Source organism: Onychomys torridus, chromosome 4 (genome assembly GCF_903995425.1).
Source record: "Onychomys torridus chromosome 4, mOncTor1.1, whole genome shotgun sequence".
In the NCBI taxonomy this organism is placed as follows: Eukaryota; Metazoa; Chordata; class Mammalia; order Rodentia; family Cricetidae; genus Onychomys; species Onychomys torridus.
In genome coordinates, this window is record NC_050446.1 from 68163242 (window position 1) to 68177539 (window position 14298).

Here is a 14298-nt window from a genome sequence, read left to right on the forward strand (position 1 = left end):
AGAACTCAGTGTACTTAGATTCTTTCGTTATCCCTAAGTTTAGATCCTCAGCTGGTTGTTAGATTCTTCCACAGACTCTGTGGAACTCTTTTGTTTTCATTAACATATGGACAAGTAAATGTTATAAGAAATTTTTTTTGAACTAAGAAAAGAAGTAACCTAAATGTTTTTATCAACATTTTTCCCCCCCGAGACAGGGTTTCTCTGTGTAGCTTTTGGCTGTCCTGGGTCTTGATCTGTAGACCAAGCTAGGCTCGAACTCACAGAGATCCCCTGGCTCTGCCTCCCAAGTGCTGGGATTAAAGGCATGCAATACTGCAGCCCAACGTAGATTTTTATCTATTTACTTTTTGGTTTTGTTGCTAAGGATTGAATCTAGGATCTCTTCTGTATTGAGCACATCCTCTACCACTGAGCTATATTCCCAGCTCAGTACAATTTATTTTAGAAATTGTGGTGCCAGGTGGTGGTGACGCACGCCTGTAATCCCAGCAGGTGGATCTCTGTGAGTTCGAGGCCAGCCTGGTCTACAAAGCGAGTTCCAGGACAGGCTCCAAAGCTACAGAGAAACCCTGTCTCAAAAAAACCAAAAAAAAAAAAAAAAAAAAAGAAATTGTGGTATAGCCATAAAATGAAATGCTATATGTTAATGCGAAAGAATAAACTACTGCTGTATGCAGCAATATAGAGGTTTCTTTATGGTGATGAAGTCAGAGTAATGTTTGCCTTTTGGTTATTTTATTTTGTTTTTAAGGTTTATTTATTTATTATGTATACAGTGTTCTGCCTGCATGTGTGCCTGCAGGCCAGAAGAGGGCACCAGATCTAATTGCCAAGTGGTTGTGAGCTACCATGTGGGTGCTGGGAATCAAACTCAGGACCTCTGGAGGAGCAGTTGGTGCTCTTAACCACTGAGCCATCTCTCCAGCCCTTGGTTATTTTATTGACTGAGCTTTCTGGAATATGTCAGAAATGTCTTATAACTTGATTTGGATTGTGATTCTCTAATACATATCAAAATATTTATTATTCTGTCCCCAAGAATTGTGCATTTCACTAAATTATATCTTCATAAGTTAAGTGTATGTTGTATCTCAATACACTTTTCAGTAAAATTCATTTCCTGTTGGAGTGCTCTCCTTTGTTTATCCATTTCCCTAAAACCAATTCCCCTTTTGGCTTCCCTGTATGTTGTAAAACAGTGGTTCTCAACCTGTAGGTTTTGTCCCCTTTTGCGGGTAGAGCAACCTTTTCACAGGGATGTCCTAAGACCATCAGAAAACACATTATAAATCCATTATGAATCATAACAATAGCAAAATTATAAAGTAGCAACAAAAATGATGTTATGGTTGGGGTCACCACAACATTCGGAACTGTATTAAAGGATCGCAGCATTAGGAAGGTTGAGAACCACTGTTGCAAAATGAAGTCTCATTAAATCTTACTCAACTTGCTTTTCAGTTACCCACAGTTAAGCCCTGGCACAGCTGCCTGCCCTTTTACGGTCGGCCTCTAGTCAGCTCTCCTGCTAAAGTGTCTCCCACCCATGCCCTTTTCCCAATCTTGTCCCCACTGGAGCTTTAGCCTTGACCACAAGCGTGGAGTCTTGCCAAGGATCTAACTGGTTTCCTTGCTTCTCATTTTGCAGCATAAGTCTAGGTTATATCAGTCGTCAAAGTTCTCTTTCAGCTGAGGTGCTGCTCCTGAGGGCTGGAGGAGGCTGTATCTGTGGCACAGAAGATGTACACGCCACTGTGGTGTGCCGTCAGCTGTTCCACACCCCTGTCCATTCAGACCCTTTGAAAAATAGATACTTCATATATCCAAACATCTTTTACTCCCTGTTACTAACATGGCGGTCATGCTCTTCCTTCCCCAAATATTTTATTCCTTATTATCAGTCATCTCAAACCAGTTCATTCCAGTTCACTCTAGGATGGATGAGGAAGGGTGGGCACCTATGCGCTTTGGAAATTGGTGAACTTCTTGAGATTTAAGTGTTCCCATATGAGTTTGTTACTGTGAAGAAAGAACTTTTCAAGTCACCCGTTTCTCAAAACAGATCTGGAGCCTTAAAAAGTGAGATTGATTGATAGCTCTTGAAGTAATGTAGATTAACTCTTTTGTGTTTGCACAATTTCTTATTAAAATTAGATAAATTCTACTTAAAGCTCAAAGTTTCAGAGTCTGACTAGGGTGATGATGGCTCAGTGCTTATTGGTGGTGCTCAGTGCAGAGTGGTGAAGTAGTTGTGCACATTTGAGGACTTGAGTTTGAACCCCCAGAACACACATAAAGCCAGACATCGTTCTGTGGATCTGCAGACCCAGTACTCCTGTGGCAGGATGGCCGAGGAGAATCATCACAGAGGAAATGGAAGGTGGGAACCAGCACTGGAGCTTGTCCTCTGATGGCTCCATGTGCTCTGTGGCACGAGGTGCCTCCACACATGCATCATACCCAAAACCTCAGAATGAGTCTAGTTGACCTCATGCATTTCGAGGTTCCTGGATATGGCTGTTTGTGTGGGATTATTCTCCTTAGGAGATAGTATTTTAATATTTTCCTCCTTGGGTATCTTTAACTGAAAGAAATTTTCTCTCTCCCACTCCCACGTGACTTGTACAACTAGGAGGCGCCCGTCTGTGCTCTGACGCAGTGATCTGTTTTTAAAGGATTAGTCACCTTTGTCGTCACTTCTCTTGTGTTCTCTTACAGGTTCCCATAGGCAATGGAAACTGATCTCAGTTCCCAGGACAGAAAGGACCTGGACAAGTTTATTAAGTTTTTTGCACTCAAGGTAATATGTCCATTCTCTTGGGCTGGGAACAGTTAGAAATAGCGTTCATGCCCCCCTTAGCCTCCCTTGGAAACGCACCCTAACAGCTTGCAGCTTGCCCATTTTCAGGGATACTTCTGTCTGTTGTAAACAAAACTGTGAAGTGTGGGGGTGGAATTGAGGGTGTAAGTAAAAAGTAGCTTTCAATTTTCCACAGCTACTTGTTCAAAAAATTGTTTTTGTAAGGCTATCTGTAGAAATGTCAAACAGTTGTGCCAGGTTATTGGCACAGTACACTCTTCCCTTGAGGTGGGAGTAAAGCCTGTGAACTGGAATGGGCAGCCTTTGTGCATCTCTCCCACAGCTTCCACGGACACTAAAACGCCCATGGTATTAGGACTTCTCTCGTTGCTGGGACCAGATTCTTGACAGGAAGCAGGGTCTGTTCTGTCTCATAGTTATGAGAATGTAGTCCAGTATGGAGGCTGGAGGCTGCTTCCTCATGTCACACTGGATCAGGAAGTAGAGGAAAGAAAATTCCAGTACTCATCTGGCTAACTCTTGTTAGCCAGATAAGGTTTCACTTTGTAACCCAGCTATGCCTCAAACCCATGGCAGTCCTACCTCAGCCTTCCAAGTGCTAGGATTACATGTGTGAGCACTGCTCCATACTCCTTTTTACCATTCCACATTATTGTTACATTGTGTGTGTGTGTGTATGTGTGTGTGTGTGTGTGTGTGTGTGTAAGCACTTGCAGGAGTCTGTTCTCTCCTTCCAGCGTGTGGGTCCTGGTGATTGAACGATTGAATTCAGGTCCTCAGATTTGCTGGCAAGTGCATTATTAATCTACTGAGCCATCTTGCCAGTCCTTAAATGTCAGCCTGCAGTGTGTTTGTGTGTGTGCTGGCTCTTGTGTATACATTTGTGTTCAGATGGAAGCGAAGAGGATGTTGACCCTCAGAGCTGGAGTTACAGGCGTTTGTGGCATGCCTGGCTGTTGTATGGGTTCTGGCATCTGACTCCTGTCCTCATGATTGTGCAGGCAGCATTCCTAACTACTGTCTTTTCTCCAGCTTCCTTTCCCCTTTTTATTCAGTCCATTACTCCAGCCCATTGAGTGAGATGGTTCCAACCACATTCACCCAAAGACAAGTTTCACTAATACTACACAGTTTTTGTTTTGTTTTGTTTTTTTGTTTTTCAAGACAGGGTTTCTCTGTGTAGCTTTGGAGCCTTTCCTAGAACTCACTTGGTAGCCCAGGCTGGCCTCGAACTCACAGAGATCCGCCTGCCTCTCGAGTGCTGGGATAAAGGCGTGTGCACCACCGCCCGGCTACAGTTTTTTTTGTTATGTTTTGTTTTATTTTGTTGAGACAGGGTTTCTCTGTGCAGCCCTGGCTGTCTTGGAACTTGCTCTGTAGACCTGGCTGACCTCAAACTCAGAAATCCGCTTGCCTCTGCTTCTGGAATGCTGGGATTAAAGGTGTGCCCCACCACCGCCCAGTTTAATTTTTTGTTTCTTTTTTGACAAATTTGTAATGCAAAAATTGACAATTAGAATTAACTGTCCCACCAATGTTTGTGAATTCTTCCCTTCACAGTGAGTGGAAAATTCCAGGTGTAATTTGAATATTAGGTTTTCTGAATCTAAAGGTCATTTCGACCTGTGTCACTCTTCCTTGCAACAGTTATGTGCAAGCCACACCATCAATTCCGATGGTAAAATGATCTGGAAGAGACAAGCCACATGAGCAAAGCTGTATGGATAATTGTGCAGTTCTTGTTTAAATCTACTAGGATGACCCAAATTTGTGTCAGTGGATATTTCTGAACACCATGGCTGCCACGTGCAGCTTTCCTTCTGCCATGTGAGATCTTTTAGAGCACGAGCCTCAAACTGCTTTTTCCTGGCTGCTGCCACCCTCGGGAATGCTTACAGTATTGTTCTGTGCGCTCTTAGGCTTCTGCACCTCCTTGGAGCCTCAGTGTAACCCTGCTTTGGCAAGATTTTAACCCCATAAGGAGCTAAATCATTGTTTTCCTTTTCCTCCCCTCCCCCCTTTTCTATTTTTAGCATTGCTCAGGCTCTAACCCGAAGCCATTTTTTATTTTGTGCTTTATTTTCAGACTGTCCAAGTCATTGTCCAGGCTCGACTTGGTGAAAAGATTTGCACCCGTTCATCTTCTTCCCCAACGGGTTCAGATTGGGTAAATTCCTATTCTTTGCTGATGGCTGTGTATTATGGTGTGTGTCGAAGGGAATGAATATAAAATGCCCTACTGTCATGTAAGGAGTACTGCTTATAGAGTTGCTAAATCAGCTAACCTATTTGTACAGAAAGTGTGTACATTCTTTATAAAAATTAGTTTCCTATGTATTTGGACCTTGACTTTCTGCTGTAACATGGCAAAATATAGTACTTAGGAGATAAAATAATATCTTGGCAGCTAATCTGTGTAATAGGTAACCTTTTTAGCCTGAGACTTGGGACTTTTTTGAGGGGGGGGGCTTGGTTTTTTGAGACAGGGTTTCTCTGTGTAGCTTTGGAGCCTTTCCTGGACCTCACTCTGTAGCCTAGGATGGCCTTGAACTCACAGAGAGCCGCCTGCCTCTGCCTCCCAAGTGCTGGGATTACAGGCGTGTGCCATCTCTGCCCAGTTTGAGACTTGGGGCTTTGGTGCAAATTGCTTCCCATAGGGAAGGAAGAAGTAGCTTAGTGTTCCTTTTTTTTAAAAAAAAAAATTATTTTTATTTAATGTGCATTGGTATTTTACCTGCATGTATGTCTGTCTGTGTGAAGGTGTCAGATCTTCAGACAGTTATGAGCTGTCAAGTGGGTGCTGGGAATTGAACCCAGGTCCTTCAGAAGAGCAGTCAGTGTTCTTAACTGCTGAGCCATCTCTCCAGTTCAAGTACAGGCAATACCTGCATGCACTACTCTGTGTTCCCATAATACTCCTTGAGAGGGTTTCACACAGAAATCTCTTCTGGTTTTTAGTTCAATTTAGCAATCAAAGACATCCCAGAAGTAACCCATGAAGCAAAGAAGGCCCTGTCAGGGCAGCTGCCTGCTGTGGGGCGCTCTATGTGTGTGGAGATCTCACTCAAGACTTCTGAGGTAAGGCCATGCTGGACTTGGTTGTCTTACTTGACATGCAAGGCTCTTCATCCTCTGCTTTCGATTCATCTTTAGATTTATTTTTGTTCCTTTTCTTTATGAATTTCTCATCATTTTTTGAAGGAATTGGAGATTTGAGGGGCAGGAAGTTTGAGACAGGGCTTCTCTGTAGCTCTGGCTGTCCTGGAACTCATTCTCTAGAGCAGGCTGACCTCAAACTCAGAGATCTGCCTGTCTCTGTCTCCTGAGTTTAGATGGGACTAAAGGTGTTTGGCAGCACCGCCTGGCAGAAATGGGGAGTTTGATTTACATTTTTTTTTTTTTTTGCTATGCTGGGGATTAGACCCACGTGTTACCCATGATCATATAACACAGGAATTCTGTAAAGCTGAGGAATTATGAATTTAGTCTTGTCCTGCTTACTTGATCAGAATAATGTGCAGAGGGACAGTTTGGCTGTTATCAGCTAAAAAATGTTTAAGTTAAGGTAAAAATAACCTTTCCTGAACTGATGATGTCACTTAAAAATAGCACCTGTAGAATTGAAGTGAAAGGCTCTTCTGTTACTTGAAAAACGTCTGTCTTTCTAAAGGGCTGTTTGGAAAATATATATGAAAAGTTTTAGGACTGGAGGTACCAACTGGTAGTGCAGCCTGGCTAGCGTGTACAAAGCCTTGAAAGTTTTCAAGCTGTGTATTCTTGTCAGATGTGGTAGTGCCTTTCCCCAATACCAGCACTATAGAAATTGAGGCAAGAGGATTGAGAGGTTTTTGGCTAGTTTATTTTGTATAATGAGACTCTCTTGTTCCAATTTTAATATATGTACAGCCAAAGTGAGCATGAGACTCTGTCTCAAAAAGCAAAGCCTAGGGTTGGTAAGATGGCTTACCAGTGAGGTGCTTGTCACCAAGTCTGATGACCTGAGTTTGCTCCTGAATCTTATATGGTAGAAGAGAGCCAATAACCGGAAAGTTGTACCCTAATCTCCATATGTGTGCTATGGCCCACCACCACACTAAATAAATAAATATAATTAAAGGGAAAATGTTTTTTTTGTAGTGGTAAAAAATTAGAAATATGTCAAAAAATATGAGACCTGGATAGAATAAAATGTAGTCGTAGTATACAGGTAACCGTGAACAGTGGCCCAGAATATGGAGATTCTGACTGGTAAATTCATGGTAAACATGAAGCCTGGAGATGATTCCCCAGTACTACAAAAGACAATAAAAATCAGTCTCTCTTGATCTTTCTCCCTTTGTCTTCTCCTCCTCTCTGTAATTTTTAGTTAGGAAAATTTCATGATATGTTTATTTTTTTAAAAAAAAAGACAAGAATAGTGTATATATAGCATGATCCAACTTGGAAAACTTCATGATATGTTTATTTTTTTTTTTTTTTAAGACAAGAATAGTGTGTATATAGCATGATCCAACTTTTTAGAAAAACTGCTGTTTTTAAATGGTTCTTCCTTTCTTTTTTGTTGATCCGTAGTCGCCAGTATTCTTGTGATTGTATGATGACAAGTCAGGTAACTTTTAATAATTGAAATGTATCTCTCCTGTCCCGTCTGCAGGGAGATTCCATGGAGTTGGAAATTTGGTGTCTGGAAATGAATGAAAAGTAAGTGTTTCTGTGTCACACTCTTTGGTTGTGGTAGCTGAGGCTAAGCAATGACATCATGTGAAAGCAGGCTTTGTTGTCAGCCACAGAGAGGCATTTTGACGGGAGCAGAGCCAGCAGGCTTCGCTGCTGTGATTTGCTTCATGTGCCAGCTTAGGCACAGAGATGACCTTCAGAGGGAGTATGGGTCCAGAGCGATTCACAGCTGGGAAGGGTTTGTTGTTTTCCCAGAGTACAGCTTAAGGCCCCTGGGAGCTCCTGCAGCATGGTATTCATTCTGTGGGGCAGCTAGCCCGTGAAATCTCCCTCACTGCTTTTTTACATACTGTGATGGGATGGAATGTCGCCACCTCCCCTGTTTTTGGTCTTTCAAGGCAGATTAGCTCACCACTTGCCTGAAGCTTGAGTTTTCAAAAAGAGCATGTGTCCGGCATGGACATTTGTTTTCCTTGAATAGAAAAGCAGTTGACAGGTTATCCAAACTTTTTGTAACAAATAGATTTTTTTTCTCCAAATTTTCTTTGTAGAGTTAAATAGCTCCTAAGACAGAACCTTGAGAATAAGCAGCAGGTTGAGTATAATTTGCAGTATTGTTAGGTTGTTTTTAAGTGTACTGCTTTTTTTTTTTTTTTTTTTTTTTAAAGTAGACAAAAACAGTGGGTTCTTCTGGTGCTTACCTTAGCATAACTTCAGCAGTATGTTAGTATAACTCTCTCTTTTTTGAGACAGGGTTCTGTCCTGGATCTAGCTCTGTAGACCAGGCTGGCCTCATTCACAGAGATCCACCTGCCTCTCCCTCTTGAGTGCTGGGATCAAAGGCTTGTGCCACCGCCACCTGATTTCTCTCTTTTTTAAAATGGTTTTTTGAGATAGGTTTTTTTCCTGTGTATCCCTGGCTGTCCTAGAACTTGCTCTGTAGATCTCTGGCCTTGAACTTAGAGATCGGCTGCCTCTGAAGTGCTGGGATTAAAGGCGCATGCTACCACCTTGCAGCACTAGAGCTCTCAAGTGCATCTTTAGTTCAGAATGTGTTTCATAGAGAGCATTTCCATAGCATAGACTGGCAGTGTCTTTTTGTTCCTCAGGTGTGACAAAGAAATCAAAGTTTCCTACACTGTATACAACAGATTGTCCCTGCTGCTGAAGTCTCTTCTCGCTATAACCAGGGTGACACCAGCCTACAGACTCTCCAGAAAACAAGGGCATGAATATGTAATACTGTACAGGTAACTATCAAGGATCTTGGTTTACTCATCAGCCTCCTTGCAGTGTACGTAGGCTGTCTGGCATTCACAGGTTCTAGTATTATTTCTATAGTTTTGCAACTTCCCTCGTGAACCCCAGCTTTTCAGAGTCACCAGCCCACTGTCCTTTCGTTTCTATGCAGTTATGGCTCCTGTTGAGGGATATTGAGATCTTGCAGCCATGCATTTCAAATCTAGAAAGGGAGTTTAAATTCGGGGTTGGGGAGATGACTTCGTTGCTAAGGTGCTTGTCGTGCAAGCATTGAGAACCAGAGTTCAGATCCTCAGCAGCCCACCTGTAAGTCACCAGCACCGGGAAGGTGGAGGTGGGTTTACATGGATTTTGGGCTGCCAGCTCACAAAAAAAGACACAAAGACTTACATTGAATTATGAAAGCTTGGCCAATAGCTTAGGCTTTTCCCTCTAGCTATTATAATTTAAATTAACCCATTTCTATTCATCTACATATTACCATGTGACTTGTGACTTTTACCTCTCCTCCTCAATGTCTGTTCCCTCTGTGTCCACTGGTGACTCTGCCTTTTTTTCTTCCCAGAGTCCTCTCTGTCCCTAGAAGTCCAGTCTAACCTCTTCCTGCCTAGATATTGGCTATTCAGCTCCTTTATTAAACCAGTCAGAAGGTTCTTTGGCAAAGGTCCATCTTCACTGTGTCAACAAATACTACACAACAGGTGGGATCCTGGGTAAGCTGGCTAGGCAGACTATTGTCAGTCAGTTGTGGATTCAGTTGAGAGACCCTGCCTCAATTAATAAGGTGGAACGTGATGGAGGAAGATTCCTGACATCAGCCTTAGGTCTCTACACATGTGCAACCCTGCACACATGTGCCCACACACTTAGAAAGACTCATACATCACATACTCATAAGAGAAAGGGGAAAAAAAAAAAAAAAAAAAAACAAAAATCATTTTCCAGGTCTGGGGATGTTGCTCAGTGGTAAAGGACCTGTATAGCATGCACAAGGCCCTGGGTATACTCCTCAGCAACATACAAAAGGAAAGGAAAATCCATTTAGCCAGGCATAGTAGCACACACCTTTAATTACAGCACTTAGGAAGCAGAGGTGACAGATCTCTGAGTTCAAGCCAGCCAATATACACAGTGAGACTTTGTCTAAAAATTAATTAAATTTAAAAAATTTTCTTCCTAAGACAGGATTTGACTATGTACTGTCCTGGAGCTTGCTATATAGACAAGGGTGGACTTGAACTCAGAGATTCTCTTACCTCTGCTTCCCAGGTGCTGGGAGTGAAGGTGTGCGCCACCACACCTGGCCAATTTTAATTTTCTTAAAAAACTTTTATTGGGATGCTAGCACATCTGTAATCCCAGCACTTGGGAAATGAAAACAGGAGGATCAGGAGTTCAAGATCATCCTTAGCTGCATAGCATATGTAAAGCCAGCCTGGGCTACATGAGACCCCTGACTCAAACAAACACATAAGCTTTTCATGCTTGATTCTACAACCTCTTCTCTTCCAGAGCTAAATTCAACCTTTATATCTGACACACTGATTTAAGGGTGCTTGTCCATAGCTGTAAGGAACTAGTCATCATTTAGTCCAGGTGCTGGGTCAGTAATCACTGCAGCACATTTTCCTGAGTTCTGCTTTAGTGCAAGCACTATAGTAGGCCCAGAGGCCCTGGACTTAGTGGGGTGTTTGTTTTGTTTTGTTGGGGGGAGGAGGGGTTGAGACTGGGTTTCTCTGTAGGCTTGGCTGTCCTGGAATTTACTCTGTAGACCAGGCTGACTTTGAACTACAGAGATCTGCCTGCTTCTGCCTCCTAAGTGCTTGGATTAAAGTCATGCGCCACCATGCCCAGCAAGTGGTTCTGTTTTAATGGGGAAATTTGATACATATGATACATGCATAAGCACAGTTAGGACCAGGATTTGAAAACTGCATAGCAACGCCAGGGAAAAGTACTTAGGAGAACACAGAAAGGCAAAGCTTTTTCTTGGATTAAGAAGTAAGGTGGGCCTCCTGGATGAAGTAACATTGAGCTGCACTGAAGCAAACACAGTCTTAGCAAGTAGAAATGCAGGAGAATGATCGCTGACTGCACATGGAGTGGACAGTAGCTGACCAGGCAGAGGTGGGCAGGGTGGTGTATCAGCACAGTCCTCATTTTACTTTGCCAAATGGGCTTGTATGGAGGAGGCTGGGAGATTCAAGTATGAGAATGAGGTGAGGAAACCAGGGCTCCTGAGTCACCCAAGAATGTTTTGTGTTGGATCTGAGCAGTTGGTTTAGCCTTTGTCAATGTAGAGCTGACTGGTAGGACTAGCATATTAGTATGGAGGGACCAAAGAGAGACTTGCCAGTAATACTGAAGTGACCCTATGCTGAGAATGTTTAAGAAGTCATCCTTAACTCTTGACAATACCCTAACAACCTCTGTCTTTTTTCTCAGATGCCAAGTTGAGTGTTTGTTGAAAATTACTAGACTGTTACTTGGCTATAATGGAAGATTTCTTTCTATTCTTCACTCATTCTTACTGTGTTGGTTACTTTTCTTGTTTTTGTGGCCAAAAACCTTAAAGAAACAACTTAAGGACAGATGAGATGGCCCCTCAGGTAAAGGGCTTGCTGCACAAGCTTGGGTGTTTCAGGATGTGCTGTGTCAATTCTGCTGTCTTAGCCCATCTTCCTCATCTCTTCTGTAGCCATCACCATATGGGTGCTCATGCCTGAGGCTTGGCTGCAGAAAGGTGCCCATGCAGAGAAAGGAAGCAGGGCATGTTTAGGCTGTTTAGGTGTTGTAGACATAGCCTTTGAAAATGGAGAATCTGGTGTCATTTTCTTTTCTTTCTTTCCTACAGGATTTATTTTGGAGAAGTTCAATTGAATGGTTTAGGAGAAGGTATGTATGTATCTAGGCCCGAAACATTTGTAGTGTTAAAAGCAGTCCTAACTTCGAGTCTCTGCTGGGATTAAAGGTGTGCACCACCACTGCTGGGCATTGTCTTTTTGGTTTTTTAAGACAGTGTCTTTCCTAGCACTGGTTCAATAGAGAATACATTGCAAGTGGGAGACACATACAAGAAACCGAAGCTGATTTCCTCATAATGCTGAGTAAATAATGCCAATGACCATACAAGAGGCTGGCCAGGGGTTGTGTCAGCATTCTTCCGAAAAACAGCTGATATTTTCTCTCTTCTAGGCTTCCAGACAGTTCGAGTTGGAACAGTGGGCACCCCTGTTGGCACCATCACTCTTTCCTGCGCTTATAGAATTAATTTGGCATTCATGTCTACCAGGTGAGGAAGTGGCTTGGAGTCCATAAGAGCTCTCCCAATGATGTTAAAGATGTAAAAGCTTCTGCTTCCCCAACCAAAGCTCCAAGGCTAAAACTGCAGTTCAGATTGCTGAAAGCCACCCTTTCCCAAAAAAATGTGATTGAGAGAGGGAGAAAACATCACTGTCACAGTGGAGATTCAAGTGTCCTCAAGCCAACCTGTCCAGAAATAGAGTTGTGGTTTATATTTAGAGACTTCTGGTAGACCTACTGTAGCTATGAAGTGAGGGGCCCTCTGTGGACTTGAAGGTGACTGGGAAGACATTCTAACAAATACTGCAATGTGCTTATTGCATTACAGGCAATTTGAGAGGACACCACCTATCATGGGGATTATCATTGATCACTTTGTTGACCGTCCCTATCCCAGCTCCTCTCCCATGCACCCCTGCAATTACAGGTAAGGACTGGGAGATGCTCCCCCAAGCTGTAGCTAAGCAAAACATCCACTGGCTGTGTGGGTAGAAATAAAAAGGCTAGTTCCTTTCTTGCTACTGCCTGTTAGGTACACAAGGCTTGAGCCACAGCATCTCAGGAACTTAATGAGTGTTTAGGATCACAGCAGTGATGTCACTTTGTCCCAGAGCAAGTTTTGGAGACTACATGAACACCAGTAATTTGTGAGCTATGAAAAATGTTTTTTGGGTTGCCATTTAACTTTATGAATGCTGCATAAAACTTCTTGATACAACTCCCAGCCTTTTTTAATCACTTTGTACTTTCTGAAGTTGGCTATCATCATCAGCAAATTCATTGTTCCTTCTTCTTCCTCTTCCACTATAGAACTGGTGAGGATGCTGGAGTCACATACCCATCAGTGGAAGACTCTCAGGAAGTGTGTACCACCTCTTTTTCCACCTCCCCTCCCTCCCAGGTAGGGAAAGGGTTGTGGGCTGTTGTGGGCCTTAGGGAATGTTGTCCAGATTTAGCTACACTCCCTTTGGTGACTGTGGTCTTTTGAGGAGGAACAGAGAGCTTTCTTCAGCAGTAATAGTGCTTGTTCCCAGGCTAACCATTCCGCTGTTGTCCTCAGATTCCTAAAACTCAGTCACAGAATTCTCCTGCATTCTGACACCAGAGAACCACTCTAACCTGCATGTGTTGATTTAGTTGTCCCTTTTTTTTGGTCTTTCAAAACAGGGTTGTGTAACTGACCTGACTGTCTTGGAACTAGCTCTATAGCCCAGGCTGGCCTCTAACTCTCAGAGATCCGCCTGCCTCTGCTGCCACCAAGTGCTGGGACTACAGCTGTGCGCCACCACACCTGGCAGCACTGCTTTACCTAATAGCTGACACAGCTCTCCATCTGCCTCTCCACATTCTCCATGTGGTTGCTGGGAACTGAACTCAGGACCTCTGGAAGAACAAACGGTGCTCTTAACCTCTGAGCCTTCTCTCTAGCCCCACATTCTCTATCTAAACATTTCAACCACTAACTTCCCACATGAGTGAATCTGGATTTGAAAACCCAGTTTCAGGGGAAAAAAATCTGATGCCTTCTGCTTTGGGATGCCGGCATCCTCAGAGGAAGCGCCCCACAGTCTTGTGTAACGGGCATAGATTGAGACTGTGACAGGTAGTCGTTAGTTCTACTGACTGAATTTTGTGGACACTTCATTATCCCTCCCAAACTTCTCAGACTCCTTTACCATCTACCTCATTGCCTTATCCTCTTCCACTTGGACTTTTGTTTTTTGGTTTTTGTTTTTGAAATAATGTCTCACTGTGTATTCTTGGCTGACCTAGAACATGCACTATGTAGACCGGGCTGGCTTTGAACTTGTGGCCATTCTCTTTTTCCTCTGTTTTGTGAGTGCTGGGATTAGCATGCACACTATGACTTTTGTATCATTAGTTTCTTCTAGACCTATCTATTTTACTTTTTTTTTTTTTTTTTTGAGATGGGAGTCTATGTAGACCAGGCTAGCCTTGAACTCATAGAGAGCCACCTGCCTCTATCTCCTTAGTGCCAGGATTAAAGGCACGTGCCACCATGCATGACTATAATTTTTGTTTATTTGTTTGAAACAAGATCTCATAACTTAAAATGTAGCCAATGAATGTCTGATCCTCCTGTCTCCACCTCCCAAGTGCTAGGACCACCATGCTCAGCTACCAGTTTGTTAATGGGGACATTTTTGTTATTCTCAAGTTCTTCCAACTGCAAGACTATATGAACACACACACACACACACACACACACACAC

The 14298-nt window shown here is 43.0% G+C and overlaps 1 protein-coding gene across 10 annotated transcripts in view; it reads left to right on the forward strand.

The window, feature by feature from the left end:
* Nucleotides 1-14298, forward strand: part of Atg13 (autophagy related 13) — a 43500-nt gene that overhangs the window by 20407 nt on the left and 8795 nt on the right. For 7 of the 10 annotated variants that reach the window (XM_036184170.1, XM_036184167.1, XM_036184166.1 and 4 more), the window contains 9 exons: nt 2722-2803; nt 4911-4991; nt 5783-5902; nt 7479-7525; nt 8611-8751; nt 11616-11656; nt 11957-12053; nt 12393-12491; nt 12875-12965. In XM_036184170.1, the coding sequence (XP_036040063.1) occupies nt 2735-2803; nt 4911-4991; nt 5783-5902; nt 7479-7525; nt 8611-8751; nt 11616-11656; nt 11957-12053; nt 12393-12491; nt 12875-12965 (786 nt within the window). In that variant the 5' untranslated portion in view covers nt 2722-2734. The remainder of the gene's footprint in view (nt 1-2721; nt 2804-4910; nt 4992-5782; nt 5903-7478; nt 7526-8610; nt 8752-11615; nt 11657-11956; nt 12054-12392; nt 12492-12874; nt 12966-14298) is intronic. The other 3 variants (XM_036184168.1, XM_036184173.1, XM_036184174.1) reach the window with 1 other exon arrangement.